A 25,180-nucleotide genomic window follows, 5' to 3' on the forward strand; every position below is an offset into this window, starting at 1 on the left:
CATTTTTTATTTTCTTTTTCCAAAAATAAAAAACATAAATTATATATGTTATGTTAAGATTTTTTTTTTTTGGTATATGTAAGAGATTTTTTGGAAAGGTGTTGTTATGTGCTTTATATCGTATATCTAATCTTAGGTCATAAAATTGCCAACGAAATTAAATTTTAATTAGCCAGGCAAAATACTCATAAGTTTATAAAAAAAGTTGGAAGTTTGAATCTTCAACCTAGTTGAACAAAAAAAATTTAGTTAGTTACTCTGGTTAATTAAAATAAATTTTAATCATAATGATATTGAGGTCCTTTTGCCGACGTCTCATTCTCAAGACTTGGTTGCTATGTATGGAATGTCCTGTAATTCCACGAGTGCTTATAAGTATAAATTTGAAAATGAATTAGACTTACCACAGTGGTCCGAACAAAATTTAAGAATTAAAATATATTTAGAAATTAAGTCGAAACTATCATATATCTATGTCAAACTCTAATAAAATAAGCAAAATAAAAAAAAAACATTATAAATTTATAAGACAGTCACACCACTCTTAAATGAATTACCTTAATCCAGTGAATCAGAGATTAATCGTGGGCCATCTCAAGGCTCCAAAAGCAAGTCCACATTAGACGGCCCATTAGTTCTACTTCATTATACCCCGGCGGGTGGGAAGCAGATTCCGTCTGCTCCGGCGAGCAATATGGAAGACGGTGACTCCGACGCGCCGGTCGGTGGCTCCTCAACAACCACATCTCGTCACGCTTTCGAAGACGACGCCGGAAAAACGGTCTTCTCTGTTTCAATAATCGAGGTGTCCAAAATCCACCTCTCATTCCTTTTTTTGTCTCCTTCAAAATTCCGGTAGACGGAGAAACTTTGAGTCCTTAACAATCTGTGTGTGTAATTTCGACGACTCTGCAGAATACGGAAGAGGAATACGGCCTTTATGTGTGGCCCTGTAGTATTGTTCTTGCCGAGTATGTTTGGCAGCAGAAAACTCGATTTGCTGGTGCAAATGTCGTTGAGGTACTTGTGTATTATCATTTTCTTTCCAGTGAAGTCTCCTGAAAACCTATAATCAGTAGATTTAGAGTGATATGTTTGATTATTTTATAACGGGGAAGTTTAATGGCTAGGGTGACTCTGTGACCTCCGAATTGGTTGCAGCTCGGTGCTGGTACTTCATTGCCTGGATTGGTTGCGGCAAAATTGGGCGCTGATGTCACGTTGACTGATGATGCTAATAGAGTGGAGGTATTGCTTCGTCTTGGTGACTTCGCCTGAAAATATAATTTCCACTTAATGCACAAAAATTTCTATTAACCAATTTATATGAACTTCATGTTAGCTCTGTTTTTTGTTTGAGTTATGAATTATAAATACGTCAAAAAGCAAGGGAGTTTCTCGTATTACGAGGAGCCAGATTTTGTTTAGAAACCAAATTCATTTAGATAGTTATGTTAAGAGCGGACAGATAGATAGATGTTTGAGCGGCATATTTGCTTTCTAATGTCCGAATCTTCAATCTGCAGGTGCTGGAAAATATCAGGAGAGTTTGTGACCTGAATAATCTCAATTGCAATGTAAATCTATAAATTTTCTTGTTGTTGTAAGTTGTTTTTTTTGTTTTTTTTTTCTCTTTTTCTTCTGAAAGAATGGTTTTCTATCTGGCACAGTGACGAGTTTCTTATATGTGCAGGTTCTAGGACTGACATGGGGGGTCTGGGACATATCAATATTCAGTTTACGACCTACAATCATTATTGGGGCTGATGTTTTGTACGAAAACAGTGGTAGGACCGTAGGACCAATTTCTGATCTAATTTCATCTCTACTCTGCCATCTTTAATTTGTTTATGGAAAAAAAAAAATGTGCTGAAATTTGAGTTTGATTTGTTGTCGGGAAGCATTTGATGATCTCTTTTCTACCGTGGCCTTTCTTCTCCAAAGTTCACCAGGGTCAGTCTTTATAACAACCTACCACAATCGCAGGTAACTGATATTATTTCTTACATGATGGAAATTGACACAGCCACGGTGGTTATGTTATGATAGTAATTATTATTGCTGTCATTATTTTTCACCTTTACCAATTCACTGCCCTCCAAATTGTGTAGTGGGCATCATCTCATTGAGTTCTTGATGGTCAAATGGGGGTTGAAGTGTGAGAAGCTTCTTGATGGCTTTGCATTCATGCCATCGCATAAGGCATCAAACCTGAGTGGCAACATTCAATTGGCTGAGATTGTTCTTAATTGCGAACCAGTCAAGGTAATACAAAATGCATATATTAATTTGTGGAAGTTTTTGGCAGTTTGGCGACCATGATTTATAAAGTTATTCCACTTGCAACAGGAGACTTCTATGGTGAAATAACAAAGTTCGTGAGAAATATCGAAGGAGGCGAAACAATGTGGCGGTAATTTTACATCGTGGATGTATGAGAGTTGTTATTAAGTCATATAGGTTTCGAAGGACAGTCGCATTCAATAATTCTTTAAAGCTTGGTGGAGTTAAGTTTTTATTTTTTCTGAAGTAAGAGTTGTTAAGTTTATTAGTCTTTCCACTTACGTGATCTTCTCATTAAAGTTCAATGGTAGATGGTAAGAAATTTTGGAGATAGCTGCGGTAAAAACCAGTGCATTTGTGCAAGTTGAAACTTTAGTTATGTATAAGCGTTAACATGTATTGAATGCTATACGTGATTTTGCGGTGGTAAATTACATATATTAACAGGAGCTATTGTAAATCACAAACCATCAATTAGCTAACTATTTTGTTTCTTCATTTTGATGATGTCCAATAGCTAACTTTTCACCGCCTTACCTCAGTTATCCCTTTGGATAATTGTGGGTCCAGAATGTAAAGTTGGACAACATTTCTCTTTGCATAATTGTGGGTCCATAATGTAAAGTTGGACAATATTTCTCACCGTCCCCAGAGGCAGTGGCGAGCGAAATTGCCGGCAGGTGTTAGCTGAAATAAAAAACGCTGTGACTCATCATTCACCCAACGTCCGTTACTTTCTACATCTGCCGACAAATCTGCCGGGGAAAGGGGGAGGGGAGCTGAACCAAGTGGTTTGGTTGTTACTGTTGCTGCCAAATCTATGTTTAATACTTATATTTAGTTACCTCAGATTATAATTTATTAACTTCATAGGTTGAAAGAGAAAGATCCGCTTGTCCCTTGAGATGTATTTTTAAGTTTCATATTTCATTACCTATAAATCATCCCCCCACTCCCAAAATGGTGGGAGTTGGATGACTGTATGCCTATCTGTTGCTTCATATTTCACTCTTCATTTGCCTTTGTACATTCATAATGACCATCCTGATTCGAATTTTCATGCATGTTGGAGTTTCCTGCACAAGTTTTTATGGCTTGCAGGTGATTGAGCTTTAAAGGAAGTAGCTTAAATATGAAATCCTGTTACATTCTTGTCCATGAAGTTCAGTTGGGAATGAATTGGTGAATCCAAAAATAGACGTGGTGAATGGATGTAGATGGTCGACACATCATAGTAAAGGGAACTTTATCTCTAATTGGAGACATTTGAGAATAAAGGCAAAAATAAAGGCATCCCATTGGTGATCAAATATAAGAATACATGTGTACTGTGCTTCTGACGGTACTGAAAACAAGCTAGCTGTGGGTACTTAAACACCCAATGCTTAAATAGACGATTATTAGTCTAGCAAGCAAAATAGAGCTATAAGTAGCAGCTTTTAGTTCACTGCCCTACAATTCTTCCTGATTTCCTGACCACCAGTGATGCTACTCATTTTGATCATAGAATTAACAAATGCTCTGTTGAAGGCTTCCTTTGAGCTAGCGAACTTATAAACAAGATCTTTGGTCTTGGGAAAGTCGAGCAGAGCTTGGTCAGAAGAAAACAGGCCCTTCTTTTGGAGTATCAGTCTGTAGTAAGTGTTGTCGAATGTGGTTGGAGATGTATCCATGTTTGAGCCAGCATTTTTCGCCTTGTGGATTACTGGGCACACATTTCTTAGGCTTGCTGCGAAGGACGGATTCATTACAGGGTCAACGTTGCTGGCTGGACTGAAGTTGCGGATTCTACCTTCGAAGGATGAGCAGTGAGCAAATCCTAAGGTGTGTCCTCCTGCATCATATGTTATTGAGAATGCTAATGCTTACAAGAATATCTTTAATAGATTGACATTCATTTTCTTTCTTAATCTTGTATTATCTTGGTATCGTATGTTCATCAACACTGTTATACTGTTGATGTATGTTTAGTAGTGACATTTTCATCCTGAGTTTGAATGTGTATGAGGTTTACCTGAAAGAGCGACTAGGTCGTCAAGGGATAAACCTCTTTGGGAGAAGCTCTGTTGCAGCTGAGAAATGTTGAAGCTTGGAGATGGCAATTGTATTGTTTCACTAGCCTTTGATATCCTTCCATCCTTTCTCCCTTTAGGAACATACCATGTTGGGCCTCCAGACTGTAAGACAAACACAAAATCATATCCTTTTAGAAAAAATAAAATGTTTAGAACTTCCTAATTTCAAACCATTGTGTTCCAAGGCAAAAGATTATTTGAATTATATGATTTATTACAAGCACAACTGCATCCCTTGCAGCCAGAGCCAAGATATCAGCACAGGAGACAACGCCGGGGCAATAGGATTCCAGTTCTTTCTTTGCGTTGTCGATCACGAAAAATGAATGCAAAGATAAGTTTGGTGGCCCATCTTTCTCTGCTTTGTTGTTCCCTACTGAGTTCAGCAGTACAGATGCATCACAACCCTTCACCCAAGCAAAACAAAACACATCCAGTTTAGTTTTGTCAAAAACAGAGATATTATTCAACATGTTGAGAATTATTCTAACGGATACCCTTATAAAGCAGTCATGAAAGTGCATCCGGAGGAGTGCAGCAGGGACAGTCTTGTCTTTGTAAGCTGCATCCTTGACAGCTTTAGTCACGATAAAGTCAACCCCAGGACATGTCTTCTCGTAGTAGTCTAAGCTCAGCGAGCTCCCCAAAGACAAAACAGACAGCAAAAGAACCGCAACCACAGGAAGGAAGCCCATTACCCCTACAAATATAGGTACAAATGCTAAACTCTCTCTTTTATTAAACAAAACAAGTCCTTGGGATCCTAAAGTGAAGAATATGGGTTATTTATAGGGAAATGCAAGGTGCTAGAAGAGTTACAAAACAAAGCTGTGACATGATAGCGGCCCCCAAACTTTGAACATCAGTGCAAATAATGGAGAAGTGATTTTGAAGCAATCCCAATTCCTAATCCAACAACATGCACGACACTGGCTGCTGTTGCTCTTTGAACCTTCAGCTTTTGGACTTGGGCGTGGGACAAAATCATGCAAAATTTTGGTAATAATTATGCTTGCTTTGGATAAAAGATCTCAACACCCAAAAAGATTTAACCTTCCTCTTGTTGTAGTTTTTGGCTTCTTTGTTAATCTCAAATACTTCGGTGCACTTTAACAAACACGGCCTACGGCCTTCACTCTTTTACAAAGCTAATGAGTTTTCTTTTCTTCAAAAGGTAATACAAATTACAAAGAGACGGGGCTTTCTTCATTTTATAAAGTAAAAGGTATGCTACATTGTCCCGTGAACTTTATTTCAATTATAATAGGGTAAAGATTGAGATGACTTATATTAGGCTAAAGGTATGCTAATGAATTTTACTTTATAACAAACGTTTGTTACAATTCTTTGTTAGTGGGATGTGAAAATAATCTCATTTTGAAGATCCCAAGTAAAAATACTTGACAGATTTATGAGAAAGTTTGAGTTCTGTTTACAAGAGAGATTGAGGGAAGAATTTAGTTATCTTGAGTTTTGTTTTATAATAACAGAGCTAGATTAGCAAATTGTGGGCTTAATGTAAACTCCTATTTTATTTTTGTTGTTAACTCGGAGGAAAAAAAAAGATAATTAACATTTTATTTGTAAATATAGAGTCTCAAGAGTAAATTTATGTAGGTTTACTGTCAAAATATACTCTCTTTTTTTTTTCCTTTAGTACAACAATTATGGAGATATCAAAGGCACATATTATTCTATGTAAAATGATGAAACAAGCCGGTTAATCATTGAAGATAACTTTAATCTTTGATCAAATGCTATTTTAAATATGAATATTTCAAAGGTTGAAAAAGGAAAGAAAAAGAAAAAATATGACAACAACATTTTAACCAATTACACCCCTATTTTTTAATTTATTTATAAAGTGTGTTGGAATTATTTGCATTTGCATGGATCTAATTCATCAAATTATAACACGTTAAATTAAAATTAAATATGTCCAATCAATTTAGGGAGGAATCTCTTTGAAAATAGGTAGTTGGGATAGAGCTTTCCAATTTGTTTATAGCTTGCAATTTAAGCTTAAGGCATTAGTTATAGTCATATCATGCACCTGCCTGGTAATTAATTAAAAAAAATATTTCTAATTTTCGGTGTAATAATTCTAAGTTTGAAATATCTTCTTAACAAATTCTTTTGATAAAAGTAAAAAGCGTATGCCATCAATTCATGGCCCAAAAAGAAAATACCACAAGTCGTATGCATTTGTAATAGGATTTAGTGTTGAAAAAGAAAACAAAAAGAGGAAATAGTTGGATTTAATGTAACAGAGATGATTTGTGAAATAAAAAGAAATAGGGACTAGATTGAAACTTTTAAAACTATATGGACCAAATTAAAATAGACTAAATTAAACCAAATTTCTTAACTATACGTCAAAAGAAGCGACTAATAAACAAAACATAATGGATTGTTTTTCTAATCATGAATTCATTTTGGACAGGGCGATCAAGTGGTTTTTTTGTCTTTTGAATATAACGTTATAAATGTAAAAAGAGGATTCAAATAATGAAATGTATAATGTCATGGCTAAAAATAAAATAAAAAATAAGTAAAAAGGAGTATTTTTTTGGACAAACAAATACAACTTTAAAAAGGTGCAGACTCTTTAAAAGAAAAAAATTCAATAGGAAAAATTTTCAGCAAAAATTTATGGTAAAGATTTAACAAGTCGTACGCTCTAAATAAAGAAAATCATTATTATTTCCTTTATTTTCACATTTACTTGTATATCTTCAAAAAAAAAAATGTAATGCCTTATATTTGGTGAATGGTAATCTTGATCATCTGAGGGTTACTATATTCCTATGTCCAAACACAGGGTACAAAGATAAGCCCTAGAAGCCTAAACCCCGTCGTCGACCATTATCACTGCGTTCCACCATCTGCGCTGCCCTAGTACCGCTTTTCGCCGACCGGTTTCAACGTAGAGCCGGTGGCCGCCGTCATGGGCTCCAAAAACTTTGATAGTTCAAAGAAGAAGAACAAGAAGAGTAAGAATAAGGATGAGAGAAATGATCCGTCTTCGACCTCGGAGCAAACTGGCGATCGGGACAAGAAGAAGATTATTACTGACGCTCGGTTCTCGTCTGTGCACTCTGATCCTCGGTTTCAGAATGTTCCCAAGCATAAATCAAAGGTTGCGATTGACTCGCGATTCGACCGAATGTTCGTAGATAAGAGGTTCTCTTCGTCTTCGGCTCCATTGGACAAGCGTGGCAGGCCAAAGAAGCAGAACTCGGAGAATTCGTTACGTCATTATTATAAAATTGAAGAAAAAAGTGAGAAGAATGAAGATGACAGCGAGGAAGATGTGGAGGTAGAGGAGGACGAGGATGAGAGTGACACTATTGGTGACAATGTTGAGGTAGAGAAAAAGAATCAGAGTTTAGAGAAACCTGATTCAAGCAGTGAGTTCGAGGAGTCAGAGTCGAAGGATGATGATGCGGAGTCGGGAGAATCCGACTATACTACTGATACGGATGAAGGTGATCTTGAAGAGATTTACGACGATGAAACACCTGAATTGCCGGTACATTTTGAACATTTTTAAATTTTTTAAACATACAATGGTTGTATCTTTTTATTTATGTCTTTTGGCAGAGTTGATCTTGAAGAAAAAAGAGGGGAGAATCGTAAAATTCATAACTTTACCGTTTTCCTATGTCGGTTTTTTTAGTGCCAATCTATTGCTTTATCTACAGAGTACGGACGACGAACTCGTTACTTAGATTATTTGGAAATTGGTACTCTCAAAATACTGGGTTACTTAATTCTTACATCGTTGGCATTCAGTGGTCCATTATTACTTAATGTAAATTTGACTGCAATGTTCGAAGTTATCTCAACAGATTCATGTTTTGACAGGTGGAAAATATTCCAGAAATTGACAAGGAAACTCACAGGCTTGCAGTTGTTAACTTGGATTGGAGGCACGTGAAGGTATGTTGTTGATGAATTGTTATTTCGAATGAATATAGCTCCTAGGGATGTAACCTTATGGTGGTGGATCATGGCAATCCTTAAAAAGTGGACCAAGAGCCTTCTTGGCTTATCCCATCAATTATTCATCTAAACTAAGTTTCACTCCAACTAGAATTTTGTTATCGAAAGTTAGTTCTTTCTGCCTTTCTATTTTTTATGAGTACATAAAATATTTTAGGTTCAAGTCTTACTAATGTTCAAGGAATTGATACAAAATTCTGTAACTGAATATTGTCTCCATTTCTAAAGTTAATATGTTCGATATTTTTTTATTAGGCTGTTCTTAATGTGCTATCCACTGAACGAAAATGTTATTGTAGTCAAGGTGATAGAGTACATGGATTTGGTTCACTTTGTAGATTAATTGGAAGGACTAGTGAAGTATGTATTGTTTTGCTTAAACAGATGAAGTCCTTTTTGCTGCTCCTTTGCAAACATTTTAATTTTCTAAATCCACTTCTGTTCTATTGTTGCTCGTTTGTAAGTTGATATTGTAGCCAATTAGATTTTGATATTTTTTCACAGCACTTCTTTCAAACATGAACTTTCTATCTCTCTCGTATTTGTTTGCAGATACTTTTGCAGAGTTGTGATATTGATATTCTATGCCTGCCCCTTTATCTGCATTTGACTTGGTTATATCATGTTATGTAGGCTGTTGATTTGTATGTCGTACTAAGTTCATTTCTACCAAAAGGTGGGCAAATATTGTCTGTGGCAGTCTATCCATCTGAGTTTGGGCTTCAACGTATGAATGAGGAAGAATTGCATGGTCCAATCGGACTGTTTGATGATGAGCAAAAGAAAAATGATGAGGATGATGATGATGATGAAGAGATTGACGATGAGAAATTGCGAGCTTATGAAATGAGTAGGCTGAGGTCTTTTATTTGATGCTACTGTTTATATTCCTGTTGTAAATCCCTTTTTTGAATTTATATTTACTATTGAAGATGTGGTTTTTATATTTTATATAAGATGTACGGTGTGTAATGCTATGTGGAGATTAATCAATTTGTTTAGTTCTCTCTTATGAAGAAATGGTAGAAAGCATGAAAGTATGTTCCATAGACAGAAAATCTTAACTTGATGTAATCCCTTAGTCTCTCCCAGATATTTTGTCAATGCCTAATAGTTACTTTGGAAATGTATTGGCTATTAGTATTCGGAAGTGTATCGCACATGTAATAAAAACTGTTTGTTTCCCGGATTTCACCATCAGGTTTAGTCTAGTCTTGACTAGACTAAAATGCATGCTGTAATTAGTTTTTAAATATCCTGTATGCAATGAATCTCTCTTCTTTAATCATAGTAATTTGTGCCATCTGTGTACAGATACTATTATGCTGTGGTGGAATGTGATTCTATTGCAACTGCTGATTACCTTTACAAAACATGTGATGGAGTGGAATTTGAAAGATCATCAAATGTGCTTGATTTGAGGTTTATTCCAGACTCGATGGAATTTAAACACCCTCCAAGGGACATTGCTACAGAGGTTTGTATATTGATCTACTTGTCCTTCATCCTTCCTGACATTCACTACTAGTGGCATGGTTACTTTTTGCAGTATTAAATTTAAGGATATAAAAATTGCTATAGTATTCTAAACTTAATAATTTATCTTCTCTTATTTTCTATGAGATTTTTGTTGTTGTTGGCTTAAACTTTTTCCTGGTGTGTTTACAATATGGTTTGGGAAAGATAATAGGAAGAAAACTAATATGCCTTCATTATTTGACTCTCAGGCACCTTCAAATTATGAGGTTTTGAATTTCCATACTCCAGCCCTGCAGCATAGTAAGATCCATCTTTCTTGGGATGAGGATGAACCCCAGAGAGTGAAGGCCTTGAAACGAAAATTCAATGAAGATCAGGTTTGTGATCATGATTCGATGATTTTGGGCCAATATCTCAAAATCACTTCACAACGTTTCTTGTGAAATTTCAGATGAAATTTCTGTACCCTTTTGCTAGCCAACAGTTTGTGGTAGTATATTGGCTTCATTAGTTAGACTTGTGCCTTGTATGCATTGTCATCTTATGTCTTGTTAGTTTTTGTTGCACAACATGGTTGATATATTTAAGTTCTATGTCATACTTCTTGTCAAACTTGTGTACGCTGTACAGCAGGAAAAAGGCTTAATATTTCTGAATCCCAAACCTGTCAACTATTGTTTGCTTCAATTTTGATTTATAACTTCGTATTAAATTTGTTATGCATTTTACGTTCAATCGGCCATGCCTGCTGAGAGACTAGGAAATATGGAGTTTGACATGAAGAGTGATAATCCTAAGGCTCAGCCTCCTCCACTGACTGTATTTTTCCTTGTAGCTGGCTGATTTGGAGCTCAAGGAATTCCTGGCATCTGATGAAAGCGACGATGAAAGCGATGATGGAGTGGAAGATCAAACAGACAAAAAGAGTAAGAAAGGAGATAAGTACCGTGCCTTGCTTCAATCTGATGAAGATGATGAGGAGGATGGTGGCCAGGATATGGAGGTGACTTTCAATACTGGCCTAGAGGATATAAGCAAGCGCATCCTGGAAAAGAAAGATAAGAAATCAGAGACAGTGTGGGAGGCTTATCTTCGGAAAAGACGCGAGAAAAAGGTGGCAGCAAAAAATAAATCCACACACTCATCAGATGATGAAAGCAGTGACACTGATAGAGAGGTCGTTGAAGAAGCGGATGACTTTTTCGTCGAAGAGCCTCCAGTTAAAAAAGGCAAGAACGATCAAACTAAAAGTATTAGGAACAGGAAACATGCCGGTAAGGATGAGGAAGCGGAAGCAAGCAGAGCAGAGCTCGAGCTGTTACTTGCTGATGATCAGGGTGTTGAGACTGGTGTCAAAGGATACAATTTGAAACATAAGAAGAAGAAGGGGAAGAAAGATCTTGCTGAAGACAAAATACCCATGGTTGATTACGATGATCCGCGGTTTTCAGCTCTCTTCAATTCGGCCCTCTTCTCTTTAGATCCCACAGACCCTCAATTCAAAAGGTATCTCAAATTAGAAAGCATCATATTAGAACTATTAAATATCATTGTCGCATCTCATATGAACTGAGCAGGTGAATGTGGCATATCCATTAAAGATCTGCCGGAGTTTTTCTGTTCTTGGGAACATTTTAGTTTGCTCGGTTCTGAGTTACAAGTCTCTTGTTTGCAGGAGTGCTGCTTATGTTCGTCAATTAGCATTGAAGCAGCAAAAGGGTGACGAAGATCAGTTAATGAAAGGCCAACACAGGAAGTCTCCTATGAAACAGCCAGAGGCGTCCAGGGAAGATGAGGCAAACAACGGCGAGGGAGCTTCCTCGAAGAAGGAGAAGTATGAGCTTTCGTCGCTAGTTAAATCAATTAAAATGAAATCAAAGCAGCTTCAGTTGCAATCTGGTGGTGGTAAGATGCCAAAGAAAGATGGAAAAGAGCGGTTACGAGTAACCGAGGAACCACAACTGCCAACGATGAACAAATCGATCAAGAAGAAGAAGCATAGAAAAATGAAAGACATGGCGGATTGAAGCCCCTTAACCTCATGTTCTGCATTCAGGTTTGTTAGGATGAAGAAAGCTTGGGGGTGTGGGATATTATACACAACAATTGTGTCATTTGTTTGTTTAACAATTTTGACTTGTAATTTGTTTTTCATTTTTTAGTATAGTTCCATGGCCGTCTGCAGCATGTAGGCAATAATGTTGACATCTTGGCTCTCTTTTTCTTTTTATTTACCCCTCTTTTACTCATTTTGGGGAACAGTCAGGAAATTCTTAAAATTATTCTTAATTGAAGAACAATGATATATAAAAGTTAAATTTTTTTTTTTTTTTGAAATATCACGGATGAAATTGAAAAAAAAAGGCATATACATTCTATATTTAGCCAAAAGGAAAACACAGTCGTTAAAGGAAAGACGGGTATGATATGTAGAAATAATTTTGAGCACTATCATGGCTTCATAATCCTCAAAATATGAATTTCTCACAGTTCCAAAGAAATTTGGAAAGAAAAATGCCAAGAAAAGGTCAGTTGGCAATGCACAGTAGCGAGAGCCTCATGTAGCCTCATGTTATGCATTTTTTTGTGGACTTTTTTAATACAACATGGTTGGTTGAAATTCGAACTTACGATATTTTGGTAAGGAAAAATTTAAATTCACAATTTTTTAGTAAGAGATGTAATTTAACTAATTCAACTATGTTCAGTTGGTTCTCGTTGATGCTCTTTTTAAGAAAGAAAGCTTAGTATATCCATGACATTTATTTATGTCTTGCACACATGCTAATTTCACTGGACACATTCTATCCATTTTTGGTTGGTCACCCTTTAAGAAAGAGAAGATTTTGTAGATCAACATCATCGCAGCTTTTCTTTGGACTAGGATAGCGGAAAATCACCACATTTTTATGACACAGAGAGAGGCTATGAAAGCTTCTTTAGAAGATTTTTTATTTTTTTGGTGTAAATTATATACTTCTATAATTTCGATGTTTCATCTCTCACTGTTCAAAAGAAAGGTTCTTTTCGATCTTTTATCTCTCGTTGTCCAAAAGAAAGGTTCTTTTGTAATTTATTTCAGATGGGTCCTACCCCTTTTGTAATGAATCTTCTCAAAATATATACATACAATAATCTTCAAAATATCTTTACAAGCTGCCTAATAAAAGGGCAAATAAACAGCAGAAAATATATCCAGTAATTTTTGTGAACTTTGATTGAAATTGAACCAATATGTAATTGATTAGAATAACATTGATTTACAAAACCCAAAGCAGAGAAAAACAATAAAACTGTTTCCTTCTAGAATAATTATTTCAAGAATAAAAATTAAATACACTGCAAATATGAAAAAACCCAGAGATTAATAATAATCAAAGTCAAACAACCACCAAAATTGCTAGAATGGCAACAAATACACAGCCAAGTGGGTTCAACCGCGTGGCATCACCCGCTCCAATTCTCGGCAATGGTTGAGTACCGTTGCTTCCTCCTGCGGTAGAAGGAGCCGGAGGAGAGTCACCGGACGGGGGAGAGTCGCCGGACTGAGGAGAGTCGGATGGAGGGGAACTGTCGGTCGGAGGAGAGCTGTCGGTTGGAGGGGAGTCGGACGGCGGAGAGTTGTCGGCCGGAGGAGAGTTGTCGGAAGGAGTGGCGGCGCCATTGTCGTAGCCTGGATTTAAGAAAACAGCGTCACTGAGACTGCAAAGAAGAACGAAGAGGAGTTTCATGTTTTAGGACAAGAAATTCACTCACAGTCTGATTCCGTCCAGCCCAACACCATCTTTTCACGATTGAAGATTATGCGATAACCAGTCATGAAGTTTTCTGCAACAAAACAAAACATAAATAAGCCCTGAGTTCACAATCTTCTTCCAAGATCAACAACATTTGAAAGCTTGGTAAATTAGAAGCAGAGACAGGAGAACTCACGTCCAATTAAATCAATTGGATCAGTGCTTTTGACAATGCCTAAACAAGCAGCCAATCCTCCCGAATTCTGAAGCCCACGAAAACCCAGTTCAACAAAAATTCAAAAGAGTGCAGAAGCAAGTGATAGAAAGCCATGAAAGTAGAGCTCTCGCTCTAAAATACCCACATCAGTAGGAACAACAACAAATGGATCCAAGGTGCCATAGTTATCTCCACCCTTCATCGTGAAGTTCAGTCTCGGATGAGAAAAACTGTTTGCATTTGGACTGCACAGAAACCGAAATCAAAATCTGGAAATCTTTTTGGAACTAGAAAAAGAAAAATGATTTTATCAGATATATTATCAGCTACTTACGGAAGTTGGTAGCAGTACTCAAATGGGAAATCAGGATCAAATTTAACGCGCTCTAATTTCATCCCTGCATCCATCTGCACAAAAATTCCATATAAAAACCAGAGGTTCCATGGAATTAGATGGAACTTCCCAAGAACTCAAACTGCAGATGTAGCTTACTTGCTCGGCAATAAGAGAGTAAACTGGGTCGGTTATGTATGAAAACGAGGTACCAGAGTCGAAAATTGCAGAAAATTGAAGATTGTTGGATTTTCCTCCCACAATTATCTGAGTGAAGGTGACATTGTAGGATGGACTGCCAACATGAACAACACAATGCAGTTAGAAAAACCAGCTTCTCCAAGAGAATTGAAAGCCAGATATTTCACATTTTGCGCATTTGAATATATTTACAAGTGAAAAGTTCTTACAAGTTCACCATGGTATTGAAGGGTGTTTCTCTCTGGCCTGACGTGCCTATGTCTCCAAAATCGATCCTCCCCTGACCATCGTATCCAAAACACATGGAGAATGAATCTGAAGTGAGCCCTTGGCTCGCTAAGAAGCTTGGAACCGATATCTTTTCCATTCCAAGTCCAATAAGACCATTGGGAGCTGCACTATCTGCAAATATACCAGTCTGGATCTTACCGCACCTGCCATAAAGAATCATATTTAAGCAGCAGCAACAACAAAAACGGATTACAGATGCTTTCTATAGGATGAGATTGTTAACATCCAATTTCATTACAGAAGTCCTAAAAAACCATTAAATTCCCATGAAGTTACCATCAAAGAAAAGGAATCTATTAAGAACAGAAAGAAACTCAGCACAAGAAGATATAATTCAGAGGAATTTGATACAGAGAGATGCTGCAGAACTCACCCAAAAGTAATCTTAGCATCAACGGGTTTTAATTGTTTATCATCGGTGGCCAAGTGCAATACGTCCTGTACCAAGTACCCAGAGGATGAGGTATTGGCAGACAGGTAATTAATTTCGTAAGGACAAGTACTTGTGGTTGAAGAGCATTGGTTTGCAAGTTCACACAAAGAATTGCTGCAAGGGACACTTGTGCTCGTTGTTGAATCCTTTGGACTGTAATGATTCAACCCAAACTATTGAAAGATAAAAAAAAAAAAATCAGGTATTTAATTTCAGAGAATCAACTTCAAGATTTTGCATCGGAAAATTTTGACGAGGGAAGAAATTAATCAGAAAGCGGAAGTACCTTTCCACCATTGGTCGTGTTCAAGTAAGTAAGACAACTGCTGCATTCACACGGTAACCAGAACAAATCACTACCGGTATCCAACGCCACTAGAAAAGATAACTCCGGCGTTCCGACCGATATATTGGCGTAGTATAAACTGAAAAGCCCCAAACGAAACGAAACAGAGCAGAAATTTAAGCAAGGTAATCGACAAAGAGTAAAATCAGTACACAAAAAAATCCTAATATACTAAAAAGCAGAAATAGAGAGAAGAAATTAGGAAAATCAACGGAGAAAGATTAAGATAGGAGCAATACAATCCCAAATTGCCGATGAGGAAGGTATCGTTTCCATAAACGAACGTCAGCGGCGGATCACCGTTAGTGGTTGCCAATCGCCGGCCGTGAACTAACCGATCGCGGTGGACCATGGTAGCATAGTATCCAGGGCTCTGCTTCTCCGGCAGACCTTCGGAATCGAGAATCCCCTTAATCGAATCCGAAAATCGATGGTGGATACTGAACTTAAACGAACCGGCCTCGCCGCTCCTCAGCTCGCCGGCGAGAAGGAAAACAGAAAGAAACAGTAACATTTGGGCACCGGAACTGAACGTCCACGCCATGGACGCCGATTAGAGGATTCAAAAACTTTCCGGGAAAGAACCTGAGAAATCCGGGAAATTGATGGAGACATGGACGGATTCAAGAGAGAGAGCTTAAATAGAATCGTAAGGGAGAGGAGGAGTTGACGGATTCAAGGTTGAAGAACATGAGAGAGAGAGAGAGAGAGAGGCGTTGAAGTTCAGACGAAGAAGATGAAATTGTGGACTCTCATGGCGAAGTCAAACATTTCTCTCCTCGCGGGAAGAAAAATATATTTTAATGTATAATATATATATATTTTTTAAAATATATAAATATATATTTTTGGAATTTACAATGCAGGGTCCATGAAGACTTCATAATTTAAAAAATGGGCTGTTTGTTTCGAAATTCTTAAATGTTGCCCAATCGTCACTAAATTGAAATATTTGTCCTCACTATTTCTATTTTCTCTTTGTTATATTGTTATTATTATTATCTTGAGCTTATACAAAGAAATTATTCAAAGTAGCTGACGTGCCACGTATTAATATTTTTTTAGAATAATAATTTATTGTGCTTTTCCTTTCAATGGCAGACGTCACATGTTTGATCCATGTAACATTTAAGTGTGAATTATCTAAGGAGTCATTTGATTGAGTTTTATAACTATATTCTTATTATTTAAAAATAGTAAAATATGTTCCATAATTATCTTTTTAAAATTTTAGTTTCCTTGGTCGTTTTTACATATTTGCTACTTTTTTTTTTTTAATAAAATATGATAAAATTCACTTTTTAGTTTATGAGTTTGAGGATATTTGTTCACTATGTTTCAAACCTATTGGGTTAGTCTCCAACTTTTACAAAATTGTTCTACAAGGTCTTGAGAGTCAACTGTCACACGTAATTTTAACGTGGGAGTTTAAGGGACCAAGTGACATTTGCTAATGTGTTAATCTTAAACAATGTGGTTCAGTTAAAAAAAAAAAACCGAAAAGATTAAGGAATCCTAACGAAGGCTATTGCCAGTGACCATCACCACTTGAGCTAGGGAAGACCTGCAATTGGGTGACCATTTTCATCGACAGACCGGTCAAAAAATGTCAATTTCATGAATCACTAACAACAATTTGACTCAAGGGACTCTTTTAAACCATTGCACAACGGACCAAACTATCAAATTTTTTAAATTTAGAAACCACTTAAAAATTTATCCTCAAATTTGATGACAAAAAATAGGTAGTCAGGATACTTTATATACTATCATCCTGTAGAAATTTTCATGAGTTTAGTAAAATTCCATGACGCATGTGAGAGGAAGATGTTAATGTTAATAACCATTTATTTTTTAAATTCTATCGATTAATTTCATCAATCAAGAATAATTTATTAAGTGAAGATAATTAGTGATTACTTGATGTTGTTTATTTATAAATTAAAATAAATCTCAGATTTTAATAATTACTCATTCGAAATAGTCAAAATGGAGTGAATTACAAGGAATAATAAAATTGACTAATACCTAATCAAATTAAAGAAACTTTGAATAAATCATTTAATAAGCATTTAAAGCATGTTAGATTTAGTAGACTAGTTTGGTATTGGAACACAGTGTATTGTGTTAATGTGTTGAGAATTATGTTTGGGTAACTGATAGTAATAACTTTTCAACTGCCAAATGGTGAGTATAGCTCATGGTAATGACTTTTCAACTGATTTTTGTTTTTGAAAATAGTTCCGAAAAGATTTTTTTTATTAGGTGTGAAGTTGATAATTATTTTATGCTCTTGAAAATTAAGTTAGTAAAGACTACCTTAAATTGATATTTCTTTTTTTTGTTTTATCTGTTTCTCGTTTAGAGTTCAAATGTTTTTCTAAGAAATGTTTATAAAAAATTACATTGAGAATTTCGGAGATCATTAAAAATAGGTATTGATATCCGAAATTCACTTGGCTTTTTATTCGGTTTTTTTTGTACCACCTATTAAATAAATTATGAACCATAAAAAAACTACATATTAGAGACCAAGAAATACATAAGAAGATTTTATAAGTGGAATATTGCAATTTTTTTAGTACAACAAACGAAGGCTTAAATTTTCCACCTCTAAAAAATAAGTAAGATGTCTTAATTGCTGAACTATGTTTACATTTACATCATTAAAAGACTGAAATGGGAATTAAACGGACATTATATTACACATCCGCTTTGGGTCAAAAAGAGAAATACAGAGAACAATGGGGACATAAATGCAAAAGAAAAAAAAATGTAGAGTGGTGGGTTCACGAGCGAAGAGTGGCAAGGAAACGGGACGTTGGAAGCGGTTGGCGAAGGCCGTTGACATAAGCAATACAAAATGCATATTTTATAAGAGGGTTTTATTATTATGCTGGAATAATAATTATATTAAATTAAATTAAAGCACACTAAAATATGTTAATTACAACTTGGCACGTACTTGGTCATGTAGCAATTTGCTTCCAAGCTTCCTTAATGCTTCAATCATTTTGGCCTTAGTCAGTTTCAACGCTTTATTACAATAATATAATAACATGATCTTTATTTCCTTTGAAATAGAATATAATATCAATAATTTGATAAGTTTTGTTTGAACGAATCCTCTCCCATAAAGTTATAAAATTGTTGCGTGAAAACGTTATTGATATAACTTTGCTAGTGGATGAATTTGATTACAACAATTTCATAAGTTTTAAGATATAATGGCAACAATCTCATAGCTCAAGGACTCTTAGAAAAAAATAAGTATTTGTTTAGGATTTTAGTTCAATCGTAATAATTATTGGTATATTTTTTCATTTAAGCACTTTTTTTTAGTAATCATCTTAAGTGCTTAAACTACAAAGATTGTCAATTACTTCCAAATGACCTTTTGGATAATCATTTCTAAAGTGTTTATTAAAAAATATATTTTAAATCAATCCAATATATATATTTTTAATTTATTCATAGTAGATTTAACATGTGTTTGGGAATGATTTTCACAGGACCAAAATCACTTTTGTCATTATCAAAATCACTCATTTTTCATTATTATATTTGACAAATTAAAATTTTAATTTTAAAAGAATTTAAAATCATTTTAAATTGATTTTTAAAATATCACTGTGATTTTGAAAAATCAATTATAATTAAATTTCTTTTATCAAAATCACTCATTCTACCATCACTCCCAAGCACACCTTAAAAACACCGCTACTTATCTAAAATCACTTGTAAAACTGTGCTAATTTAAACACACCCTACTAATTCTTCCAAATTTCCGGATAGAAAATGCAGTTTTATTTAAAAATTACATTTTCAAGTCACCTAAACCACACTCAAAATTATCCTGGTGCCATTAAGGTAAGGAAAAAGAAGTAAAAAAAATTTAAATAATTACCTCGTGAGATTAGTCGAGCCGAAACCTAGGTTTAAATTCCCAGAAATTAAAAAAGAAAAAAAAAGTCTTTACTAGCTTAGTTGGACATGTGAAGGGTATGATAAACTTAGTACAATCTTACGCTATTGAGTTTCAAATTTCAACGGATTGGCTTTCCTTATCATTTGATATGATAAATTCCGACGACCCGCCACCATTGAATCATCAAAGTCTTCCCATGCAATGCAAATACAATACAGTACAATACAAATTGGATTTCTAAACTAAACTCTATTTCATTTTTAAACACCCAAGTCAACTGCAAACAAAAAACAATGGCAAGTGCAATGGAAGACATACATTATATTAAATTATCATCCACAAAAATCAAATTCAGAGAGGAAAGAGGATAAAGAAAAACACATAATCCACGGAAGTGAACCAACCAAATTGGTTCCAAATCCAGTTCAATACCTGATCCTTGAACCCAGAAGAGAGTCGGGCCAATAGTTTGCAAAATAGGAAGACAATTTCTATTGGGGCCTTACAGAGACGTGCGAGTTGCCAAGGAACAAGGGAATTCAGATTAACTTCTGTAACATTCAGCAGAAAAAGTCCCAGTCCCACACAATTTTCCAGATAATTTATTGGTGCAAATTATTAATAAAGATAACTGGCTTCATATCGAACCATAAAAGTCAGACGCCTACTGGGATGAGTTGGGCAAGAACTGGTCAAAGTTAAACTTGCAATTATCAATTCAGCTTTTAATAATATAATAAGCTTTCCAAAACAATAGAATATGCACCGGGAAGAAGGAAAAAAAGAGAAGAAAAATAATGCAACAGCTAATTCCATAATAACTCCAGTCATGACAACCATGATATGATATTCTTTCGTCCTGCTGCATCAAATCTATCTATCAGTTTCTTCCAAGGCGCCCAGAAATTTAATTCATTCACTATTGCTATTTAGACTTCAGGTTATGATCTAACAGAAACAGGTCAATGGTAACTAAGCAAACAAGTCATACTGAATAAATATGTTTTCAGAAAAAGGCAACTGGTTCCCTGTTTTTTGCTTCCCCCTAGCTGTCGCTGTCCTTGCTTTAAAACTATCTGAAAACTTGAAACTTTCGTTTCCAATTCTACAACCAAAGTAAAAGACGTTGCTAGAACTCTTCTTTGGATGGACCCAAAGCTTGAAGGTGGCCCTATTTTTGAAGGAGTTACTTTCAAGGCCATTCAACCTGGCTATGAATCTTGGATCACAGTTAAGAAGGTTTGGAGTGGTACACTTTTAGAAGGCTTCCAGATTGGTTAACTGAGTGGAAGTCCATGATCCATCATTCTTGACAACTTCTCTCTCAACTGTGATGCGAGGACTTGGTCTCTTGAAAAATTTTGCTCTTCTCTATAAAAATCCATGTTTTCATCTCTCTCCAAAGGCCTCAAGTCATACAGCCAGCTTGTTGCAAGATTTTGTGGAAGGCATCTATTCCTACGAAATGTAAAGCGTGCCTACAGGCTCTCTAATTAGGAGGCATTAATACTGATGATAAGGTGGAATGAAGGAATCCGTTTATCACCCTTAGTCCTAACTGGTGGGTGCTGCATTTCAATTATTATGAAAAGGATCAAGATCGTTTGTTCCTAATCTGTCCTGGAACTTTTGACCTTTGGAATGGATTGATTAGCATCTTTAACTGTCATATCCCTGTAGACTATTCTTAGGAATGTGAAAGAATGGCTTCTCTTAAACCTTCAGATAACAGTTTTAAGGGATCAAGCTGAAGTCTGGCGGGTTTAGCTAGGAATAGTTAAGACTTAAGGGATCCTAGAAATAGTTTTTGTTCAGTGTTTTCGAAGTTATGGATATAAAGGAACAACAAGACCTCTGAAAACTTTGATCAACTGTGGAACTTATAGTTTTTGTTCCTTCATTTAAATTATTCTCTTAAATCTATACATCTCAACTAGACACCTACAAAACTTTGCATGTTTCACATATTAACGAAATTGCACTTCTTATTATAAAATAAAATACAATAAAGAGAAATCCTGCCACTAAGATAAGTGGTGGTAATGGTATTTGACGTTATAGGTATAGTGATTGAAAAAAGAACGAGTAGTTCTTTAACACTACTATTTCAATAGCAGTCAGCAACATATGGATAAATGTATAGAAAAGTGGTAAGACATTAGACGACCTCTCATTCCATTTATCAATCAATCAACAAAATCCACATAATTTGGAATATTGGTTGATGGTAGAGTGGCTAAATGAAAAATTTAAAGTGGAGCTCTATCAATATTAAGATAAGGTCATGATATAAAGACATCACAGAGCGTTTATACATGGGTCACCAGATGGCCCAGAAAACATTGAAAATTGAATGTCTATAGTAAAAAAAGCAATATGATGAAAAATCTGAAACAAGTCAAAAGAGAAGAATGGCAACTATTGAATTCTGATTCAGTTGAAATTTGAGAACTAAACTTTGTCTCTTTTGTTAATCCTGGACTAGAGTTATTACCTACTCCAGCAGCAACAGCAGGAGGAACTGTAGTAACATCTGGTTTCGTTGGAAAGAGATTTTGTTCCTCAATGTCATAACCTGCAAAAAAAGCCCAAACTTCTTTGACCATAATAATGTGAACGAAAAGAATGACAATACATTTGTGGTGAAAGCACATAACATACAATCAAACTTCCTCCAGCCCAAGACAAGCTTTTCCCGGTCAAATACAATACGGTAGCCAGTCATGAAGTTTTCTGCATAAAGATCAATAATTGTATAAGTAACTATGTCTCCAGAAAGGTAAGAGCTGGACTGAGACAATGGATTAACTGATCTGACAGCAAGCAACACAATTTCCGGGAAGTACTTGTCCCCAGCTTTCACATACGAATGTTATTGAACCAAGATGAAATTCACTCTAATGCAAATATGATCAATTGCAGCATAATTTACTTACGTCCAATTATATTCAGTTCAGCACTCTTGACCACGGCCAGGCAATAAATGAGTTCATTCTGCAAATTTTCATGGAAAGTATTTAGAGCACCTTAAGGAAATAACACAAGCAACACAACAGAAACAGCAGGCTACCTCAGTGGAGATGACAATAATCGGATCATAGACAGGAAAGGGACTTCCACCTTTCATAGTTAAACTAATACCAGGTGTCAGAGAAGCATTTGCATCTGGACTGCCTTCACAAAGAGGTAAACAATAAAGGTTTATAAATAGGATCGAGGTTAAAGTAAATACGTATAGGTTCAGCACACGACCTCATGTTATAACAATATTCAAAAGGTATCCTTGTATTAGGGGGGCGACGTCCATCTCTTGTTTGTGAATGGAACTAAAAGAGAATTTAAAAAAGTTCCATTAGGTTGAAAAAGTTATATAATTAATTAGAAAAAAATTGATGATAAATATTCATCACTTGAAATGCTTACACTTTCGGAAAGCTTGGTGTAGATTGGGTCGGTGAAGTATGTAAAAGATGTCCCAGAGTCAAAAAGAGCAGTTATATCTGCATCAATTAGAGTTGTGCCCACTCGAACACGAGTAACTGTGATATTATAGGTTGGGCTGAAATTGAGATATGAAATACAAGAAACTTGATGAATAGAGAAATATAACCTTGAATTCATTGAATATTGACATGGAGCGACTCCAAAGTTACACTTACTGTAATTGGTTCACATTAAATGGGGTCTCTTCCTGCTCTGGACTACCCTTGTCTCCAAAATTGATCCTTCCGACTCCATCATCACCAAAGCACATAGAAAAAGAATTTGCCATGAAACCTTCTCTAGATAATATGCTAGGAACTGATATCTGCTCCATGCCGAGCCCAAACAAGCCATTGGGAGCTGCAACATCAAGAAATGAGCCACTCTGCACCTGCCCGCAGCTGCACAGATGGGGAGAAGGGCAAGGCAATGACATGGGCAAATAAGAACAGTTTACATAACAGAGTCGCCCTGTAATGAGGTGCTTAATCAAATTAAACTTTAGCGTATACTGACCCAAACGTGATGTATGCCTGGATAGGTTCCGAATCCTTATATTCAGTTTTCAAGTGTAGAACATCCTCTATCAATATACCAGTGGTTGATGTTTCAGCTGAGACATAGGAGACAACGTAAGGACAATTTCCAAAGGCCATTATGCATTGATCCTGCTGTTCACACAAACTATTGTTGCAAGGAACAGTTTTGCTAGTAGATGACTCTTTGGGGTTGTATACACTCAACTGAAAATCCTGCATGATTGCACAATTGAAAGGATGAAGGGATGCATGACTTTTGAAGATATGTCTCTCACCTTGAATTATTCACCATTTATATAGTACACCATTTGCTCATAAATCACTTAAACCACCGTCCCAATGGAGAAGGTACAGAATGGTAAAGAAATGATCCCATACATCACCAACGATAAGAGAATACACAAAGAAGCACAATGAGTCTAAGAAGATTAAGAATTCATATTAGTTGTGTATAGCTGGGTTCATCTGAATGGATGTTGGAACCGTCACAGGCAAGCATCAGAAACCAGGAATATCAACAAAAAAATCAAGAGCGTTCTGATAATCTGATTACTGTTAGAAGAAAAATAATAACAAACGGTAGTCAAGAGGAACATACAGAAGCGTAAGGAGAGCCCTCCGTGGGCGCGCATCTACTACAATCACAGGGCACCCAGAACAGATCACTTCCAGTGTCAAGTGCCACCATAAACTTCATTCCCGGAGACCCCAATTGTACGGTAGTGTAATGCAGACTGCAAACAATCTCGGATAAATCCAAGACAAATAAAAATTCAAAAAAAAAAAAATAATAATAATAACAGTAGGAAGCTACACAGAAAAATCACAACAGAAGTCATAAAAGCTACCGTACAATCCCAACGAGCTAATCCGAAAGCTCGAGTTCCCATCAGAGAAAGCCAGCGGTCCATCAAATTCGGAGAGCCTCCGGCCGCGGAAGTAGCGATCGCGGAGGGCAAGTCGCGCATAATACTCAATGCTTCCCTTGGCCGGCCAAGAATCAGGAAGAGACAACTTCCCAGAGACACCGGACCACTTCTTGACCTGTTCGGAGAAGCGGTGGTGCATCTTGAAGCTAAAGATGCGGCCATGGCAGCTCCGGAAAGCGCAAATCAGAAGCAAGAAGAGCAAAATGCAGTACAAGAAACGCATTACGGAAGAATAACGAAGAGAAATTAGGGTTCGGAGAGGGAGAAGAAGAGATCTGTTGGCGTGGAAGTGGAGAATTGGGAGTGTTTACTGTTTAGAGTTTTTTGGAGAGGGGACGAATGAGCAGGTGGAAGTGGGACCCACTTGTTTTTATTCGACAGTTGAGGAAGTTGAGCAGCGCGCTCTTTTTTTTCCTTTTCTTTTCAAGGAATTTTTGTTTGTCCAAAACGGTCCACGCACCCGTCTTCTTCCGGAGTGTTTGGAAACAGTTTTATGTAGTGGTGTCACTGAGGATGGGACTGTCCCTGTTCCGGATTGGGACTGTTCGTTGAATGTTCTTCTTGGATTGCTACTTCGGATGAGAAATCAATGTAGCCAAGCCCCCCCCCCCCCCCCCCCCAAATATTGTTGATGTATTAAATAGAGATTAAAGTGAATTTGAATCTAGCTTATTACCCCCATCCCAATTATTGAAAAAAATAAGAAATTAAAAACTAGTGTTTCAAAAAAAATATTTAAATATTAAGCATAGATGGATTAGTAGATAACTTCTTAGTAACCACTGTTTAAAGATGATAGCTATTTGTTTTTTAAATAAATAATCTCCCTTCTTTTATTCTTCTCCATCCTTTTTGTAGTGGTAAAAAAATGTGACGCAGTAAAAGATCAATAATTTAGAA

General features: G+C 36.1%; 5 protein-coding genes and 1 long non-coding RNA gene across 8 annotated transcripts; 3 read left to right on the top strand and 3 right to left on the bottom strand.

Moving 5' to 3' along the window:
- Nucleotides 1-579: 579 nt before the first annotated feature.
- On the top strand, nucleotides 580-3,588 carry LOC111005410 (Putative methyltransferase family protein). Of its 2 annotated transcripts, none has more exons than XM_022276892.2 (8): nucleotides 580-805; nucleotides 916-1,020; nucleotides 1,162-1,248; nucleotides 1,527-1,577; nucleotides 1,694-1,787; nucleotides 1,902-1,986; nucleotides 2,112-2,291; nucleotides 3,519-3,588. In XM_022276892.2, exons 1-8 carry the CDS (start codon nucleotides 695-697, stop codon nucleotides 3,586-3,588), a joined length of 783 nt encoding a protein of 260 aa, XP_022132584.1. In that variant the 5' UTR covers nucleotides 580-694. The 2 variants fall into 2 exon arrangements, with proteins under 2 accessions (XP_022132584.1, XP_022132583.1); XM_022276891.2 differs by lacking the exon at nucleotides 3,519-3,588 and adding an exon at nucleotides 2,350-2,781 and having other exon boundaries at nucleotides 589-805; nucleotides 2,112-2,265.
- On the bottom strand, nucleotides 3,557-5,121 carry LOC111005409 (peroxidase 64). Its single transcript, XM_022276890.2, has 4 exons — nucleotides 4,856-5,121; nucleotides 4,577-4,765; nucleotides 4,298-4,460; nucleotides 3,557-4,117 (listed from the first exon to the last, which is right to left on the bottom strand). The coding sequence occupies exons 1-4, from the start codon at nucleotides 5,051-5,053 to the stop codon at nucleotides 3,723-3,725; spliced, it is 945 nt and encodes a 314-aa protein (XP_022132582.1). The 5' UTR covers nucleotides 5,054-5,121; the 3' UTR covers nucleotides 3,557-3,722.
- On the top strand, nucleotides 4,931-5,906 carry LOC111005411 (uncharacterized). The gene is made up of 3 exons (XR_002600736.2): nucleotides 4,931-5,070; nucleotides 5,151-5,357; nucleotides 5,533-5,906. It is a non-coding gene; the product is annotated as an uncharacterized LOC111005411 (long non-coding RNA).
- A 1,238-nt stretch (nucleotides 5,907-7,144) lies between these two features.
- LOC111005408 (pre-rRNA-processing ESF1-like protein) lies at nucleotides 7,145-12,091 on the top strand. Its single transcript, XM_022276889.2, has 7 exons — nucleotides 7,145-7,890; nucleotides 8,226-8,300; nucleotides 8,997-9,223; nucleotides 9,678-9,840; nucleotides 10,091-10,219; nucleotides 10,678-11,348; nucleotides 11,518-12,091. The coding sequence occupies exons 1-7, from the start codon at nucleotides 7,306-7,308 to the stop codon at nucleotides 11,867-11,869; spliced, it is 2,202 nt and encodes a 733-aa protein (XP_022132581.1). The 5' UTR covers nucleotides 7,145-7,305; the 3' UTR covers nucleotides 11,870-12,091.
- Nucleotides 12,092-13,066: 975 nt separating this feature from the next.
- Nucleotides 13,067-16,162, bottom strand: LOC111005407 (aspartyl protease family protein 1). The gene is made up of 10 exons (XM_022276887.2): nucleotides 15,641-16,162; nucleotides 15,342-15,480; nucleotides 14,996-15,228; nucleotides 14,541-14,765; nucleotides 14,290-14,425; nucleotides 14,131-14,204; nucleotides 13,942-14,041; nucleotides 13,776-13,842; nucleotides 13,599-13,670; nucleotides 13,067-13,515 (listed from the first exon to the last, which is right to left on the bottom strand). Exons 1-10 carry the CDS (start codon nucleotides 15,943-15,945, stop codon nucleotides 13,223-13,225), a joined length of 1,644 nt encoding a protein of 547 aa, XP_022132579.1. The 5' UTR covers nucleotides 15,946-16,162; the 3' UTR covers nucleotides 13,067-13,222.
- Nucleotides 16,163-19,705: 3,543 nt separating this feature from the next.
- On the bottom strand, nucleotides 19,706-24,629 carry LOC111005355 (Eukaryotic aspartyl protease family protein). Of its 2 annotated transcripts, XM_088121248.1 has the most exons (11): nucleotides 24,205-24,629; nucleotides 23,950-24,085; nucleotides 23,329-23,564; nucleotides 22,989-23,213; nucleotides 22,753-22,888; nucleotides 22,582-22,655; nucleotides 22,400-22,499; nucleotides 22,266-22,323; nucleotides 21,991-22,062; nucleotides 21,824-21,904; nucleotides 19,706-20,017 (listed from the first exon to the last, which is right to left on the bottom strand). In XM_088121248.1, the coding sequence occupies exons 1-11, from the start codon at nucleotides 24,501-24,503 to the stop codon at nucleotides 19,986-19,988; spliced, it is 1,449 nt and encodes a 482-aa protein (XP_087977374.1). In that variant the 5' UTR covers nucleotides 24,504-24,629; the 3' UTR covers nucleotides 19,706-19,985. The 2 variants fall into 2 exon arrangements, with proteins under 2 accessions (XP_087977374.1, XP_022132517.1); XM_022276825.2 differs by lacking the exon at nucleotides 19,706-20,017 and having other exon boundaries at nucleotides 21,571-21,904; nucleotides 24,205-24,626.
- Between the last annotated feature and the right edge of the window lie 551 nt (nucleotides 24,630-25,180).

This window comes from Momordica charantia (genome assembly GCF_013281855.1).
Source record: "Momordica charantia cultivar OHB3-1 chromosome 1 unlocalized genomic scaffold, Mcharantia_2.0 BLBB01000001.1, whole genome shotgun sequence".
NCBI lineage: Eukaryota > Viridiplantae > Streptophyta > Magnoliopsida > Cucurbitales > Cucurbitaceae > Momordica > Momordica charantia.